Here is an 18,477-nt window from a genome sequence, read left to right as displayed (position 1 = left end):
AGCTCCTTTAGTCTTCTTTGGAGCGCTAAGTTCTCCAAGCACCCACCAATCCTTGCGTTGTTTTTCAGCTATTTTCTACTAAAATAGCATGTGATCAATGCATGTATTTGTTCTGTTCACTGCAGTTCCTGCGCTCAGAAGGCAGCGTAGGGGTGAGAGTAACACAGAGCATGGCTAATCCTCTGTGGCTTAATTTTTAAGCCTTACAGTGATTGGTCATGTTCTGTTCCTTGAGGTGTCAATTCCCACAATGCACTTCCAGCAAGCAGTGGATAGACGTGTGATGGTTTCCTGTGTCCAGCGCCTAGCCTTGGTCCCCACTCCCCTCCATTCCTGCCTTGAGCAGGATCATGCATAAAATGCAGAGTGAGGCCTTTCCCACTGCTGGAAGAGTTCATGCGCAGCCCGCTGGTGACCTGGTTGAGGCCTTCCTCTATGGAAGGCCTATAGTTATAGAATGTGAGAATGTTTGGGGGGTTTGCACAGTGTGAACCCAGTTGGATAAGTGGAAAAGAGAATGGGATGGTAGTTTTGACATTTTTTTCAATCATAACTGGCATCAACAAAAGGCAACAAATTAGGGGGTAACCATGCCAAGGAAGGCATTTCCTTACACTCCCTACGACTGCGTCTTTTTCAGTGCCATGTCACTTAAATGAAGACAGCGTGATATATTTGCTATGTGCATGCGGTCCAAAGATTTCAGTTTGAAAGTGTGCTAAGTATATTTTCTAAAAGCTGATAGTGCCTGAGCGAAAACCTTCAGTTAACAGGGATGAGAATGTATGACTGCAGCATCCTTTGCTGTGTCCAACCCAAGGAGCGTACAGAAGAAAGCACTGGCTAGTGCTATCGAGTAATGGTGATACAATATGCTTAAAATTGACTTTTTTTTTTTTTCTTTCAGAACTTTTTATTGACATTTTTAATAATAAACAGTGGTACATGGATAAAACACGCTGAAATGAAAAGGGAAGAAGCATATTAAGGGATGGATATATTAGTCAAGAAATATACAGCATTAACCTTCAGTGTTAAATGAAATAATCTATGGAAGCGTTGATTATACAGATCAGTTAATGAACATCATAAGTTGAACATATATTGAACATCTGATATCATATGTTGAACATATATTGGACATCAGATATTTAACAGCATATAATGATTATTGGAGATAAACTTGACTAGAGAATCCGTGATGCACATGTCGTTGGTAGCCTAAGGGGAGAAGGGAGATGGAGTGGGTATAGTGATAGGTATGGTAAAGTCATGTGATCCATTAAAGAAGTTATGTATATTGGGGAGTGTCCAAAATTTTTTACACGTAATCAGGAGGGTTTAGTATTGATGGATTTCCCATTACGAGGATGGGTCAATATAAAAGCGATCTAGCATGTCCCATATGCGTTGGTATGTTGTAGGGTAACCTTTTTGAGAGACTGGTTTATATGTGTGCTTCTTAGATAAGTAACCCAGGCCCAACCGTGTATGATATGACACGTTAGTACCTTATTTCCAGTCAATCAGAATCACTTTGATGGCAATGGTAAGTAAGAGGTCAAATAGAGAAAGGTCCATCTCATAGAGAATGTTTGTGGGGTTTGCACAGTGAACCCAGTTGGATAAGTGGAAAAGAGAATGGGATGGTAGTTTTGACATTTTTGGAAGTTGTAAGGCGATGTCTCGATAGTAAGTGTGCAAGTGAGGACCAGAGAGGAACATGTGCGCTTCGTCACCAGGTGATGAGTTACATGTCTAGTTTATGTTAAAGTAGGTTCATGCCAATCTGTGACCAGGAGTCTTCGTTAGGCAGAGCAAGACCTTTCATAGAAAAATAAGAAGACCATTTCTGCATTAAAGGAGGGTAACACGGGGCTTTAGTAGAAGTATTTTATAGAATTTCATTTCTTTGTGGCTACTCAAAAGTATAATTTGTGTTTTTTGCAGAATGGATGAATTGTGGAGTAAACCAAATGTCGATATTTTGGCCTTCTTTTGTAAAACGTCATACAAATCCATGTTCAAAAAGTCATGTTTGTGTTGTAGGGTGGCGAATGAGAGTGGTTCAGTATTGCTGTAAATTTTGGCTATTGCTAAGATCGCTTTGGCACCCCATGTCGTTCCATAGGTTACTGATTCAGGGGTTGGTAGTTTCATATTATTCCACAAAGAGGTGAAAGATTTGTGAATATTGATAGTTAACATTGTATCCAGGGACAATATGGTGTCTCTAAAGATCTTTTGAGATTCGTTATAAGAGTTGTTTGACATTGTCAGGGTGGCCAGTAATACGAAAAGGGAGCAGGTTGAGGATTCCACCTCCAACCATACAGGTATTTAATGAATCAGTTACAAATCACTGCACGCCTTGAGTCACTAGGTATGCAGTCTAGTTGGTGACCCAGTTTGGAAAATTACAACCTCCTGCTGTGGAGAGGGGTGCCCTCAGATTTTTAAGACTGATTCTAGACCTTTTGTTATCCCATAGGGAGTTGGAGACAGCTTTATCGACCTTCAAAAACAAGTCTGGCGATAGGCGAACGGGAAGCATACAGGATAAGAAGTTAATCAACGGTGATACCATCATCTTGATGGTTTCAAGTCTACCCCACCATGAAATATGTTTAGGTGAACATGTAGCTAGTAGGGCCTTTATTTTATTAAGGGTTTTATTTTCATTTATAGCGATAGATTCAGAAAGGTCCTTACAGAACCAAATTCCAAGGTACTTAATATTAGTTTTCCATTGAAAGTTTGAAGAGCTAATTATCACAGGATGATAGTGAACGATCAGGAGGGGAATCTCTGTTTTGTCCCTGATCAGGGAATAGCCAGAGAAGAAAACATTTGTTGCCCTTTTGGGCATGAACCCAGAGGTGTGCGCATTTGCTGATTAATGATTTGAATTCATATTTAAGGCGTTTCAGTGTAACCAAGGTAGTCTTATTACTTTCCTGGTAGTCCTGTTCATTAGCTTTTATTTCTGATGTCAAATGGCCAAGGAACAACCTAATTATTTTGTTCTTCCGGAACCTCTGTGTTATAATTTGGCCTCCACAAAAAAAATTCACGGAGTCCCAGAGAGTTACTGATGAGGATACTGAGTCTTTGTTTATTTGAATAAACTGTAATAGTTCACTGTGAAGTTCCCTAATCACATCTGAATCTTCTAAGATCTCTAAATTCATACACCAAGTTTTTACTTTCGGAGGACTGGGGAGGAAGAAATAGAAATAGCTGCGTGATCTGAGATGATGATAGGTTCTACAGAGGTGGAGGTGACGTGCGGAAGAAGAAAGAAGTCTGTTAAGAGGTAATCGATTCTGTAGAATGTGTTATGTGGGGGTGAGAAGAATGTAAAATTACTGCCAGTAGGGTTGTGGAGTCTCCAAACATCTGACAATTTGTGCTCTGAGAAAGGGTATGTAATGCTTTGTGGGATCTAGGAATTGGGTTTCTCAAGGCGGACTGTCTGTCCAAGATGATGTCCTTTGGTAGATTGAAGTCCCCACCAAGGATAATCTGTGCTTTGGGTCTAAAAGTGCTAATTTTGCTGAGAGTTTGTCCCAAAATAATGGGTCATCTGTGGTAGGAGCATAAATGTTCACTACATACATTTATTAGGTGGCATTCTGTAGGCATGTGATAAATCATCAGCCTTCGTTATTTGGTTCTGATGTAATATTTGAGAGGACAGAGTTTTCGAAATCAGAATAAGAACTATGTTTTTTTGTGTTTTCTTTTTTTTTTTGTGTGTGGAGAGTTCGGGGGACCAAGCAATGTCTGGTATCCATCTCATGCTGAAGGAGAGAGTGTCTTTATATCCAATTTTGGACTCCCTCAAAAAGACCAAGTCACTCTTAAGAAAATGGCAGTAGTCATAGAATTTTCCATGTTTCACTGGATTGTTGAGGCTTTTGACATTAAGGGAAATCACTTTAAGTATTGATGTGTTTTGATTAGCCATTGGTGTAGTGTGGAATGGTAGATGTGTGAGCTTGTAGATGGCCATTAATTGAAGTGGCAAGTGGTGGATTATGTGCAGCACATGACCCTGCACAGGGGCAAGGAAAGGAGTTAAGTTTAGTTATCAAAAAAAGGTCATTGTCCTCCAACGAGGACGCAGGAGTCTGAAAAGATGAGATGTACAGTGTCAGGCACTGGGTATCACTTGCAAGGAGCAACTAATCAAACTGGAACAAGGGCGCAAGCCAGCCGCAACGTTGAGCAATGAGTAAAATATCAACAATAAGGATATGGCCCTGATGGATAACGATTGCATACATATAGCATTTATATAACCTCATAAAATGTAATTCACTTGTAGAGTCATGGCAATTAACCTCTGTAGCTGTAAAGAAAAAAGATACATCTAAATGTGAATCAAAATGTTAAGACATCATCGAGGATTTTGAGACAGCAATAAGTAGAGTGTCTTGATGAGGAGTCATACATGACATAAAACATTGAGGGGGGTTGTCTGCAAGTAGGGCACTGTAGGTTTTTGGCTCCTAAGGTGGTGTGTTAAAGCAGTGCGAAGTTTGCTAAGGTGATTGTGCGTGAAAAGGTGCTAGGGAGCGCAGGTACGGACAGTCGAATAGATTCTGTAATGAAGGCACATCATTTGTTATTTTCAGTGTGCTTGTCTTGTGTAGGTTATGCAGTATGACACCTTGATCAATCGCTCCACTCAGCAAGTGATGGACAAGCGCTTTGGGAGACTCACCACCAATATTCTATATCACAGTCCTATCTATCATCTAGTCATGTTCACGGAGTGATATTGGTGCTGCACATGATGATGCTTGGCATAGCAGGGTTCCCATGGTCCATGGAGAATCTAACCTCCTTCATAGAGCTGAGCGCTCTGTGAGCTTTGTGAGGCTATGCGCCTTGTCTGATTCAAAAGTGGTTGTCAGGAGGCGCGCGGTACTAGTGGTTAAAAGAGCAGCCTCCATTCAGTTTCACTGTGTGTGTTGTTTCGTATTCAGGGTTGTCCACCCTGTTCGCTGCAAAAACGCATGTGATGTCGCGTTTGAATACTTCAGTATCAGTCTTTGTTGAAGGAAGCAGATGGCGTCATTTTATTAGGCAGTTTATCAATCATGCAAATTCCACTATATCCTGCTAACATTCAGGGGTGTAGAGGCTTTCACTTAGGACACCAAGAGTCTTGCATCAGTATTGGTCGTGTTAATTGCCAGGACGGTTCATCATATCAAATTAACAATGTCAGTACTGTGAGGGGGGGGGGGCATATGTCACCAGAGAGGGTATTATTGCAATAGCTGCTTGGATATACGCATGAAGGAGCACGTACAAATACCTCAGTGTTAGTTCTCATTCAGGTAAGCAGGCGCCGCCATATTGTGGGCCATGCGGGTCCCAGTGAGTCTCAGCAGTGCCCTTGAAAGTTTGGTCCAACGGAGTCTCGGTGTCATGAGGGTTCTTAAGATAGATGCACCTTTGTAATACGACGTCCGACCCTGTAGGGGAGTGTTGGAGAGTTGCTCAGGACCGGGAATTCGAGCCAGTGGTGTGACAGGCTTGCTGAAGCTTAGTAGAGACCAACCATCTTGCGTGGAGGATAGCCTTGCCCCGGCTCATTTAAATTTAAGTGATGTGACACACTTACAAATGTCACTGTAATTCCACAGCTCTGAAGCATTCGAAGAGGGACTGAAATGGTCTCTGAAGGACTGTGTTAATATTTTAGCCCAGTCAACGCTAACTTGACACGCTGGCTGGTAGCTGATGTGTAGCTGGTTCTCATACAGTTGAATTGCTTGATACAAGAAGGTGTTTCACCTTTGTCAATCAGAATAATTATATCACTGCTTTCAGTGGCATTTATTAAAAGTGAAACCTTTTAAGCATACTCACTAAAAGCATTCAGCCTCCCCCTTGCAATAATGCCATTAATAAACCAAGAGGCAAGTCAGTTGTCATGTGCACTCTATATGTGGTCTAGATTCTTATTACTTTTTCAACAAATTATTTGACAAAATTAGCTTGAAATGTACTAGACAGACACCCCCTGGTCGTTTCTTATGCCAGTCAGGCTCATTTGCTAAGTCAAACTTGCACCTTACCTTTATGCCCCACCACTTTGAAAAGTCTCCAGCCACCACTGCCCTAATCCACTACATTCTGTGAACAATCCCTTTGTTTCTTGTTTGATACCTTCTCCTGAAAATTGCTACTGCCTCATCACCTTTCTCCATTGTCTTTGACTTCTGTTCCCTCTGAAATCTGGCTGTATGATCTTAATGGTATATCTATGCTTCCTTCTTGTCCGTCTCAAGGACAAGAGCTTGGAGAATTTACATGTCAAATCCTCAGAGAGCCCAAGCATGACTCTTGATTGGTTTCTTTTTAGGCTAGTAGGACATATGTAGCTGCAACTTGCCCTCATTAAAATGTTTAGAGAAGATTTCTGAAGGCCAAGCTTAATAAATCTAATGACAATGGGACAGGATGCTTCTGAAAAATGTTGAGAGGGCTATGAAAGCCTTTTTTTCAAACTTGAGTCACAGGCATGCACAATACTTTCCTGGCATTCAGTCACTTTTGTATTCATCTGCCACACAAACTGGTGGACAAACACTGGAAAATACAGCAACACTCGGCAAAGGTCCTTTGCAGCACAATTAGCCTTTGACCTCATGATGAAAAGTGAGTCGGGTATTGTATGAGCAACTCTCGCTCAAGATACTAGTTAAAAGCACCACCATTATCCCTAACAAAACTGTCCCTATCACACTACAAGCAAAACAATACCACAAAACCTAGGTCAGAAATGAGAACCATTCTCTCTAGGATAAAGAACACATACAGTGAAAAAAACTATCATTGCAGGATAGGTGAATTTCTTACAGAAAACTTTGTTTGATTCCAAGTCTACCTTTACAGACTGCATACTGCTTCCATTTTTAGTTCTCTATCCAGCAAGATGAGGTGAGATAATCTAGTTCTTTTTTATGTTATTGTGGCACATTTCTCAGTTTGAGTACCTTCTATTGTGTTTATAAGTAGAAATCTGTTTTTTAGTATTGATAATGATTAAAAGAAACTGTGGGCAGACAGCAGGGTATTATGCTTGTTTTGCACCTGAATTACGAATTAAGGTAGAAAGCTGTAATACTTTTTCAAGCCTCATGAGTATGTGGTAGGTAAAGGGGATTCATACCCAAAGTTCACATAACCGCACATCTAATTAAAAGGTGTGTTGTTAATATTTAGTTCTTTATTAAACAGCTGAGTATGGTTATTTTTTACTTTTCAATGCATATAGTTAGTACATAAGTACGGACCTTCAAAAGTAGACATTTTGCTTGTCTTTGCCTCTTTGGAATCATGGTAATGATTAACATTTCCTTGAAGCACAGTTACAAGTTTTATCCTCCCCGGATACACGCTTTTCTAACAATTCCATTTTCACTGGGAACACAAAAGTGGCCCCATTGATCTGTATAAAAATAATACTCAATAGCTCCCTATTTTGTTCTGCTCAAGGATATCTTTGCAAAAGTTAATTTGTTTCATACTCATTCCAACCAATTTTTTATAACTAAATTTTTCATTTCAGTGGTGTAAATAATGTCTTATGTGTTCCCGTAAAGTGGATCCTAATCCAATTTTGAGGAATATTCTTAATGATTTGAATGTAATGCTTGCTTTTTGTGTCTTTCTGATAAATGGTGAAACTACCTTAATCAATTTATTGTGCCCTCCTCCTTCTGTTACAGCCAACAAGTGACCCACATGGTATCACCAAGGAGGACCTGATCAATAGTCTCCGTGCAGTTTTGACTTCCACTCCCCAGTTTGCAGAGGTAAACCTGATATTCACTGATACAAAAAAACCTTTAGACTGCCTAATGTATATTTCTATTGTCACAAGTAGCTTTCAGTGCAACTGAGACTTACCATAAAATGAACTTTATCAGTTTGATGTTTTCAAAATGTTATTAAAAATGTTTTAAAGAAGTCAGAGATATTTAGAAATGGTTTTTAATTTTTTGTATTATTTAATACCTTTTATTTTTATTCCTGGAATGGACATCAGAATATGCACTCTGAAAGCAGGTTGTAAATAACAGATCTACATATATGTTAAGTGTGGAAGAATGATTCGTAATGAATGAAGGCAGGGTTAACAACATAATAAATATGATGCAGTTCCAACAAGTCAAAATAAGTCCTATATTTGGTGGTTGTTAGAAATAAGGTTTCTAGTTGGCAGTGGGTTTGCACCCTGTCCACGTAGGGACCCCCCATCTAGTCAGGATAACCCCTGCTCACCCCCTTGGTAGCGTGGCACAAGCAGTCAGGCTTATTACTGTGTGTTATGTGCAAATGCTTGACACATTGCTTCTGAGATAAGTGAAAACACTACAAAAGGACATCGCACCAGTTTTAGAAAAACAGCCAATATTTATCTGTGTAAAACAAGACCAAAATGATAAGAATCCAAAATACAGTAATAAAGATATTAGTTTGTTAAGATTTATCTTACAAATACAGTTCCTTGAAGTCGATAGCTCCAGCTGGGGCTATCCCGGTGTCGTGATCAACAAAACCAGCAGTTCAGGCTTGCTGCGGCGTTGCAGGCCAGCTACGGGGTTGGGAAGACCAGCAAACAGTACCTTGGATTTGCAGGGTGTTGTGATCCTCGCAGTGAGCTCCGGAGAGCATTGTCCCTGGCATCGTGGTGCCGGTTCTGGAGTCTGTGCGGGAGTCATCGGACCCTTGAAGTCACACGAGTTGCAGATCGAACTCCAGGCTGATGATGTCATGAGCGCTGGCGTGGATGGCGGCGGGGCTACGGTACGAAGTGGGACGATGCAGCGTGCAGTGCCCACTGGTGGCGGTGGAGGCAGTGGCTCGGTGATGGTGTCCAGCGGCGTTCTGTGAGACCAGGGCTGCGGTGTGAAGTGGGGCGGTGCGACGTGCAGTATAACCAGGTCACGGTGCGGGCTGTGGCTGCATCGTTGCTGAAGCGCTGTTGTCAGTAGGCCCAAGCCAGCGGTGCGGGACAGTGCTTTGTGACCCTTTGGAGCGGTGTCCATAGGCCACGCTGTGATGACACTGGAGTCGATGATGCTGGCGTTGGTGCCACGGTGCTGTGTGCTCCTCAAAAGCGGTGTCCACAGGCCACGGTGTAGGCAGCGGCGTGGTCGTCAGCAGGACTGGTGTCGTCAGGGATGCCCAGTTTGTGGTGTGAGCAGGCAATGCCGGAGTGCGGGGCCCACAGGTCGTGGTGCAAGCAGTGGCTTGGTGAAGTCATCCGATGACAGCGTTGGTGAGACCAGGGTCGTGGTGCGAAGCAGGGCAATGCAACTCCGTGCTGCGTCGGCAGGTCAAAGTGCAGGCCAGCAGGGTCGCTGGTGCTGTCGCAGTGGATTCTCCTCTTGAACAGCACAAAACACACAGTTCCCAGTGCTGCAGGTCGAGGAAACTGAAGTCTTTGGTGTCCCTGAGCCTTCCAACAGGAGGCAAGCTCTACTCCAAACCCTTGGAGAACTTTCTCAAGCAGGACACACAGCAAAATTCACCCTTTGCACTCCTTTCAGGCAGAAACAGCATCTGCAGGCCAGTCCAGCAAAACAACACAGCAAAGGGACAGTCCTCCTCCTCCAGCTCTTCTCCTTGCAGAGATTCCTCTTGATTCCAGAAAGATTCTAAAAGTCTGGGGTTTTGGGTCTTCTTATACCCCTTTCTGCTTTTGAAGTTGGCAGACTTGAAAGCAAAGTCTCAAGTGTTTGCAAGATCCTTCCTTGTCCAGGCCAGGCCTCAGACACACACCAGGGGGTCGAAGACTGCATTGTGTGAGGGCAGGCCCTGTCCTTTCCGGTGCGAGTGACCACTCCTCCCCTCCCTTCCAGCACAGATGGCTCATCAGGATATGCAGGCTACACCCCAGCCCCCTTTGTGTCACTGTCTAGAGGAGAGGTGTGAACAGCCCAACTGTCCGTCTGACCCAGACGGGGAATCCACAAACAGGCAGTGTCGCAGAATAGATTAAGCAAGAAAATGCCTACTTTCTAAAAGTGGCTTTTTCAAACTAACAATCTAAAAACCAACTTTACTAAAATATGTATTTTTAAATTGTGAGTTCAGAGACCCTAAACTGCATATTTATATCTGCTCCCAAAAGAAATCTGAGCTTTAAAGTTATTTAAAGGCTGCCCCCATGTTAACCTATGCGACAGAAAGGCGTTACAACAGTGAAAAACGTATTTGGCAGTATTTCACTGTTAGGACATGTAAAACACACCAGTACATGTCTTACTTTAAACCTACACTGCACCCTGCCCATGGGGCTCACTAGGGCCTACCTTAGGGGTTCCTTACATGTATAACAAGCATTTTCAGTGCAACAGGGCTCGCATTTGCTCGAGTTAGAGCTATTTGCGTTGTAAACTCCTAACCGGACTTTTCTTGACATAAACTAAGAGAAAAAAAACAGCGCGATCGCGCTATGTAAAATGCAGTGCGATCGCGCTGAAATTGAAAACGTAAAAACGGAGTGCGATCACACTATGTAAAACCCAGTGCGATCGTGCTGCGGGGAAAATAAACACATAAAGTAGTCCGGAAACCCTGGCTGAAAACATTGAGCTTCGAATGGTTTCAGTAGTTGACCGGTACTGTGTAGGTGGGCTAAACACCGGAAAAGGCATGACGTATGCATACCTTTAACAAATGAAACCAAGCAAATTTTAAAGAGCAAGCCCAGGAACCAATGAAAGTAACTGACGTGACCTGGGTGTGGTTTGAAGCCCAAAGAGAGATTACATCATGGACAGAGCACTTTGCGCTCACCCATAGAAAGGGAAGGTTTAGGCCTGGCAAGTGGGTACACTTGCCAAGTCGAATTGTCAGTTTAAAACTGCACACACAGACACTGCAGTGGCAGGCTTAAGCCATGGGTACAGGGCTACTAATGTGGGTGGCACAACCAGTGCTGCAGGCCCACTAGTAGCATTTGATTTACAGGCCCTGGGAACCTCTAGGGCACTTTACTAGGGGCTTACCAGTAACTCAAATACGTCAATCCTGGATAAACCAGTCAACAGTACAATTTCTATAGGGAGCACTTGCACTTTAGCATTGATTAGCAGTGGTAAAATACAAAGAGACAAAGCAGCAAAAACAGACCTGAAAAAATAGGAAGAAGAAGGCAAAATGTTTGGGGATAACCCTGCAAAAAGGGCCATTTCCAACAATTGTATTAGGTGCCAACATGTGTAGTTAAGATGTAGGTAAGAGACATTTTCAACAACTGAAAACGACCTCGAAGCCTCTTAAATGAGATTGAAATCTGAAGTTTATTACTCTGTTAACAAATGTATTCTGTCTTATAAGTGTGATGAATATATTGGTCACTACAGCCCCCTCAGCAACCTGAATGATGTTGTCCTGCCCTATATGGCCACTGGCCTATAGTCCTTCATTACAGGTCAAATGCCACTCCTTGTGGAAGGCTGTAATTTAAGCTGCTTAAGAACCAACTCATAGGACCAGTCAGTCTAAAGCTGCGGCATAGAACCATAAGAGATCCATTTGCACGTATTTGGACCTTTAGCACCTATGAAACACGGGAAGCTCAGGGTCACTATATAAACCCCTGTGCTAATTTCTTATTGCCCTTAACTCGTGCAGCCAATGTGGACCCAGTAAGTATGACACTGCTTTTACTGAGGTCTACAGCAGATTCAATAGAGGAATACCTGTGCCACCGGCTTGCCCACTGAGTTGCTGGGGGCAGCCTAATGTGGAAATGTTAAGAGACCCCATCTCTCCCGTGAATAACTGTTGAGAGCTCAGTTGCCCATATACTAGTTGGGGTCACGGTGCATGCGTAGTTTGAATTGCCCTGTGCTGGAGCCGTATGTGGAGGGTAATCTGTCTTAGAACTGATTTAGGATTTGGAGAGGTGAGAGGAGGCTGGGACACTGGGTTACAAGTCTTCTTTCATAGCGCTTTCGTCTGCTGACTGGCCACACTGCACATTTCAATCTTAAAATGGATCTGAAATAGCTGTAGTGCTTCTCATTCTTCGTATATTCCAAGAAGCAGCTCCTGTCCTTTGCTGCAAAATATGATTTGTAACCACTACACAAAAATAAGGCAACAACAAGCTTCTCTTCTCAAATGACATGCAAGGCACTGTGTCTGTCTTCATTCACCAAGATAAAACATGGAGTTGTAAAGCCTCTGAACTATTTTCTTTACTGACTTGTGGGCTGTCTGCTGCTGGTTCGCATTGTAAGTGACTGACATGGCATTCACACATCAGCATCACAAAAGCCCTTTGTTGCTTTATTGACAGAAACTTCAGCTTCATTACACACATCTTACTCTAGACAGCTTTGCATGAGGTTTGCTGCTGGAAATTGAATTTAGAATGACTGTCTAGTCAAGTCTCTCCTCAACAGAGATCACTCTAGTTGTCCAGAAATCCACCTACCCACCCACAAAAGTGCTTTTGATGCTGTAGCTACTGTCATTACAGGGCTTGGAGAATCTATCCATACGCTCAACAATTTCCTCTGACTCCAACCCTTAATTAAGCATTCTTTCTGAGACAAGGTGCATCATCACTAAAGCAATCACTAATGTCTTCTACAGTACTTTGCTTAAAAAATGATGGTATCAGGTGGTTTCTGAAAAATCAGCAAAGGGTATTGACAGGCTTTAGATGATGAAATGCAATAAATAAAATATGCTAGACATAGCTCCAGCTCAATTCTTCCTCCAGTTCATTGTAAAGATAAGAAGCACTCTTGCCCCACTGTAATTTGCCTCCACCTATATATTGTATCCCCTACACATTACTTCTTTGCATTTTAGCTAGGTTCTCATTTTATAGACCCATGTACATGCTTAAATACATTTATTAATTCTTGCACAAGATGCTTGTGGGAAATTCAAAACAGCAATGTTTTTCTGTTTTCGCTTTCCACAAATGCCTAAATGTTATTATGGTAGCATTTTCACAGATGTGCACACATCTATTGCATTCTGAGATGGTGAGCTTTCAACCCCACAAGATCCCACAATTGAAACTATGAAATTATTTTCTAATGTAGATATTAGTTATTCATTTAAGTCTTTAAAATGTATATGTTTATATTATCCAGTAATAACTTGTGTCCTTTGAAATCGGGAATTAATCCATCAACTCAAAGTTATAAGTGAGTTGTTGTTTTCTGAACACCAAAAGACATTCAGAAGTGAAAAGTGGCAGTACCCGAGGGAGTATAATGCCCTGAGAAAGTTCATTTGAAAGCTAAGACAGCAACTAGAAATTCAGTGATTGGTACCTAGGTTCTTCCCAAAGAGGTTTGCCAGAAATCTGTGGAAGTGGTGGAAAAAGTATTTTTGTGGAAGGTGTATGAAATGTGTGTTAAAATCACATATAAAGATGATTGAAATCTAATCTGCTTCTTTCCACTTCCAGGAGCTCAGGTTCCCATGCACACTTTGCAAGGAACTTCATGCCAGTCAGTGCCCTGTTCAACAATCACTCCCTTGTGAACTTCATTTGGGCGTGCAGATTTTTGACCCTTTCCCCCTTTGGCAGCAAAACTCATCCCTTGAGGTTTGCGTACCATCTGGAAGTGAGGAGAATTTCCTTAGGATATGTTCTTGTCCTGTGTGGCAAAGTTATGTTAGGCAGTCCCTTAATTCTTTGGACCTTTTTGAAGTTAAAGAGGTCCTTAAGCTCCAGGTTCAAGATCTTTGAGTCAAGTAGGGAGGACCAAATTTACCCCTCTTTCCTCCATTTATCTACCATTCCAGAAATTGATACCCTGGTTCTTGAAAAGTTGACTTATGTATTTTGAGCATTCTTGCAGAAAAAACATATTCTTATCTGTTCTGTAATTTTTATGGTTTAAATACTGGGAGTTTCCTTGGTTCTAGCATGTGCAGTTTTCATAGTTGATGCATGTGCAGTTTCCCTTATCGTTTTTGCGCTTTCAGTCTCTACCAGTATTTTCCATGTGTTTTCGACCAGTGTGGAAATTTGTGAACTGACCTATGTACTAATAGGTCGGTTTGCAAATTACCGATGCCTAGTGAGCCGCAATTCGACCTGCCTCATGAATATTAATGAGGTTGCAAATTGTGATCCCACTAGGAATCATAGCCATCACAGGGATGGTGGCCTGCTGAGGTCAGCTGGCCACTGTGCCTGCGATTGTGTTTAAATAGAGTATTTTTTTTTAAATGCATCACATTTTCCTTTAAGGAAAAAAAAAGATGAAAAGTTTAATGTATTTTTTAGGAGTAAGCAATACTCAATAGGGCCATGGCCTACTCTTAAAAAAAAAAAAAAAAGTATTTTTGTCATCATTCACTAAGGGAAATGGGTCCCTTGAGCAGGCCTTCCCTTTTGCAAATGGCTTACTACCTCTTTTGAGGAGGTGGTAAAAGATTATTATTTTGAGACCTGAATTTGGTTGCAAACCATTAATACTTATCAATCTTATTCAGTATTTGAAGGGATGCTCTAAACACGCCCCTTTAAAATACTGAATCTGTATTCGGTCACAAACCCAAATTGTGATTCTGTAACTTGTTACTGATTCTCAGTTTGTGGTTAGTACATAAAGAAACCATTTATGTGACCTCAAACAGCCATATTCTGTGGATCATGCATTTGCGACCACAAAAATATTTCCTACATCTGGCCATAGTCTCAATGTGCAGGTCATTGCAATAGTATCCTCCTGCTGCTATAAAGTGGGGCTTATTCAATGAATAATCTTGTTTTACCACCTTCTGCCTCGAGGCCTTTTTTGTCAATGCAGGAATCTTGTCTAGGCTTGTTCGTGCAAACTCTTTTTATCTATGATTTCCTGCTTGCCCAATCCAAAAACAGCAGGTAGTTCACAAAACAACTGTACTCTTGGTTATACACAAATTTGAGAAGATATCTAAAGCAAGCTTCATTAACTGCCAGTGGATATGTGGTTTCAGTTGAAGGTGCTCGGTTTTGCGCAAAAAGCCTTTTACAGGACTAGTCATAGTAGTCATCAGAGTGAACTGACTAGATATTTCCCCAAGCAACCTCTTCAGATGGGATCTCTCTTCCTATTTACTATTCCTTGATTTATTTGAGCTCCGTGTGAAGCCCATAGTATGGAGTAAACATAATTTCCAATTGTTTCAAATTGAGAATCATAGTGTCCTTAGAAGAGCTCTTTAACCCCCTTAATATTCGTCCTCCTCTTGGGTTTAGGGAACATGCAAAACTCGGTGCTGTTATGCGTTTGGGTGAACATGTGCGCTCTACAGACACCCAATCCATTAATTCCCTTTTTCTGTATAGTATGCAGAGCAATATCCAGCTACCATTAAAGGCACCTAGGCAGTGTGCCATTTACCTCTAGCAAATCACAACTGTGAAGACTACACAGGTTAGCCAGGGATACTTCCATTTTTATATATCGCCTTAAGTTATTCTGGGCCTGCTTCTGTTGAGGGATCATAAGGTATGCTGTGAAGACTTACAGTAAGAATTTATTTTCAAATTATATGTTTTTGGAATGATAGTGTAGTAGCCTATGGAAAAACATTTTTAACTATGTACTAGATTACCTTCTGTGCCTTATATTTTGTGGTCAACAGTTTCTGTGATTTTGATTCTTTGTTTGCAATTGAAGTTAATGCAAATAATGTGTTTTAGTTCCTTCTTCCACTGCTAATTGAAAAAATGGACTCTGATGTGCAGGGAGCAAAGTTGGACTCTCTGGAAACTCTGGTAAGAAACTTGTCATGAGTGATGTTTTATGCTTTCTGGCTACCACTGTCAGAGGAAGGCAACATTTGAAGCTAAGAATATTTTTCTAACAAAGTAAAAATGTTACCCTCTTTACAAAGAATCATATGTGCTTCAGTTCTACAGACATTGATATATTTCTCTCTCAAAGTATCTTCCACCCTTCAAAAAATAAATGTCTTCTGATGTATTTATCCATATTGCTTGCTTTTTGGTGTAGTGTGTCAAACAATCAAATGTTCTTAATCTTTAGGTACATGTGGAATGTTTGGAAGGAAAGCAATAATTACTTATCTAAGGAAGGTAATATGTGCTTCTCTTCCTTTTTCTGGGTGCATCTTGCCCTCTGCTTGAGGTTTTTCCACACTGCTGTCACATAAATTCAATTCAAATGTAAATTGTTTCATCTGCATTATGTCTTTTTAGCCTTTCCCTACCTGTGGAAAGTTTTGTTCTTGAATTAATTTGAGGAGCTCCAATGTTCCATAAAGTGAACTTTGTTGTGATCCATTTAATAGAGCGTGTGACCTTTGTATCTAGTCCTAGGATTATGCATTATATAGAAAAATTTTAACAAACAAGTAGATTTATGGCTTCTTCTAGGCCCAAACTAGGTGCTAGTGAATGTTTTTTTTTTGGCACATTGTATTTGTTTTGGTTGAATCAACTCACATGTTTAAGATTACAGAAAGGAATTTTGTCTTAAAATGGAAAGAACAAGACCTTAGTCTTGTCCTGTCTCAGGTCACTAATTTCAGAAAAAAAATCACAAGTTGAGTGTAGTAGGACGTTAAATGTGGTGCAGAGTTTAGCATTTAATATAGTATTGTGTCACTTCCGTGAGGCTTGAAGTAGCATAACTTGAGGATGCCTACCATGTTTTTCTGACTAGACTGAAGCCTTGCTGCCTTTATTTTATAGTGGATTATTAGAATCTGGCCTGATTTAGATTTCGACACCAGTGGAAAATCCTCCAATTTCTAAAAGAAATGCTAAATGATTTCGATCCATTAGGATCATTTTCTCAGTCATAAACAAAGTATAATGGAGCAATGGAACCATTGTTTTCTGCCTTTTTTGGTGTTTTCTCCAGAAATGGTAGAATTTTGAGTTAGCACGAAACTCTACATTAGGCTGTTAGAATTGTGCAGTCATTTTGTGGCCACCCTCTCCGACATAAATGAGACGGGCTTCTATATTTAAGATCTTTCTTGATGCCAACAGGCCAGTCTGGACTGTCTGGCCTTTTTTCGATGCCAAGCGATTTTACTAAATATGTCTCTTACACCCCCTGCTGTAATTGCTGCTGACTTGAGAATGGCTTCATAAACTTGATTTTCACCTCATTCAGAAAAGTTTTATGACGATGAATAGTTGTTACAGAAATCAACATGTGAACTGCTGATGTATATCTTTATCCTCCACCTGTCAAAGAAAAGCAAACAGAATGTCACTTTGAATCAAGCACAATAACATATAAGCCTTTTGGTTAAATTAACTTTAAACATTTTCCATTTGTCATGCCTGGCTTGGACAAGCAGCCTTGATCTTTTTGATTCTTTCTTTGGCTCAAATGTTACAAGATCTACAGAGACCTTCCTTTATTCTCAGATCATCTAACCCCTACTTCTGTTATTGTTTTGAAAGTGATAGATAGGTTTGCTCACATGTTCATGGTCTCTTCAAGTGCACGTAGACCGTGAGATAAATTCAATTTATCATTGGTGGAAACACTTTTCTCTCTGTCATAGAATGTTGTTTGATAGCCAGAAATACTGAAGAGTTCCCCCCCCCGCATGATCACTGTAAGAAGTAACAATCTCTGTTACAATTATATATTTAATACGTTTGTGTATTTCTCTCTTTCTATATGAATCTATATTGTGCACATAAGGACATCACCACTGGATCACCATTTCACCTAAAATGTGCTAATCTCAGGTTAATATATAGTCCTAATTACCCTCTTTAGAAGTCCAACTTTTCTAGACAAGGAAATCACACCCACACTTTTGTGACTTATTTTATCATAGAAAACCTTTCCCCACTTTGGACAGTTTTTCTATGTAAGAATGGGTTCAACCTAAGATAGGGAGATATTTAATAAAGTAAATCTGGACAATGTAGGTGCTCCAGATGTTACAGTTATCTCAGATATACTACTAAGAAACTTTAGTACCCTGTTTTTAATCTTATCTCGAGTACCAACTTTAAAAAGTATTTAATGGTATCTGTGAGATCATTTCAATGCATAGATGCATGCATTATGCCTTTCATAGAGAGTCCTGACCTTACAATTCTCAACTCATTTCTTGCGATTTTTGAAGCTAGATTATGTTAAATCTAAAGCAGTGCCGGAGATTCTGGTCTACTGTCAGTTTTCTTAAACAGTCACTCACAGCAGTATCTTAGAGAGTTCCTTGTGAGCTGCAGAGAGGCCAAAGAGTAAGTTGTGCATTGTATTCTTCTCTCAGGGTGATGTTTTCCAGTTAAGTTTCTTTTTCTACTGGCCCTAAAGCAAATACTGATTGTTAACTAGGCTGTGGGAGTGAACTGTTTCCCTGATACCCCTGTTTGTACTTTGAATTATCCCAGTCTGAGAAATTAAAGTTTATTATCAAGATATTCATGGAAAGCCTTAAGAGAAGTGAGATTTTTAGAGAGTGCTGTTTTACTCATAC

The 18,477-nt window shown here is 40.8% G+C and overlaps 1 protein-coding gene across 1 annotated transcript in view; it reads left to right on the top strand.

The window, feature by feature from the left end:
- MMS19 (MMS19 homolog, cytosolic iron-sulfur assembly component) overlaps positions 1–18,477 on the top strand; it is a 493,377-nt gene that overhangs the window by 158,325 nt on the left and 316,575 nt on the right. The window contains exons 9-10 of the mRNA XM_069239619.1: positions 7,752–7,838; positions 15,704–15,778. Of these exons, the coding sequence (XP_069095720.1) occupies positions 7,752–7,838; positions 15,704–15,778 (162 nt within the window). The remainder of the gene's footprint in view (positions 1–7,751; positions 7,839–15,703; positions 15,779–18,477) is intronic.

The sequence above is a fragment of the Pleurodeles waltl genome, chromosome 6 (assembly GCF_031143425.1).
Source record: "Pleurodeles waltl isolate 20211129_DDA chromosome 6, aPleWal1.hap1.20221129, whole genome shotgun sequence".
In the NCBI taxonomy this organism is placed as follows: Eukaryota; Metazoa; Chordata; class Amphibia; order Caudata; family Salamandridae; genus Pleurodeles; species Pleurodeles waltl.
This window is presented reverse-complemented; position numbering and strand designations above follow the sequence as displayed.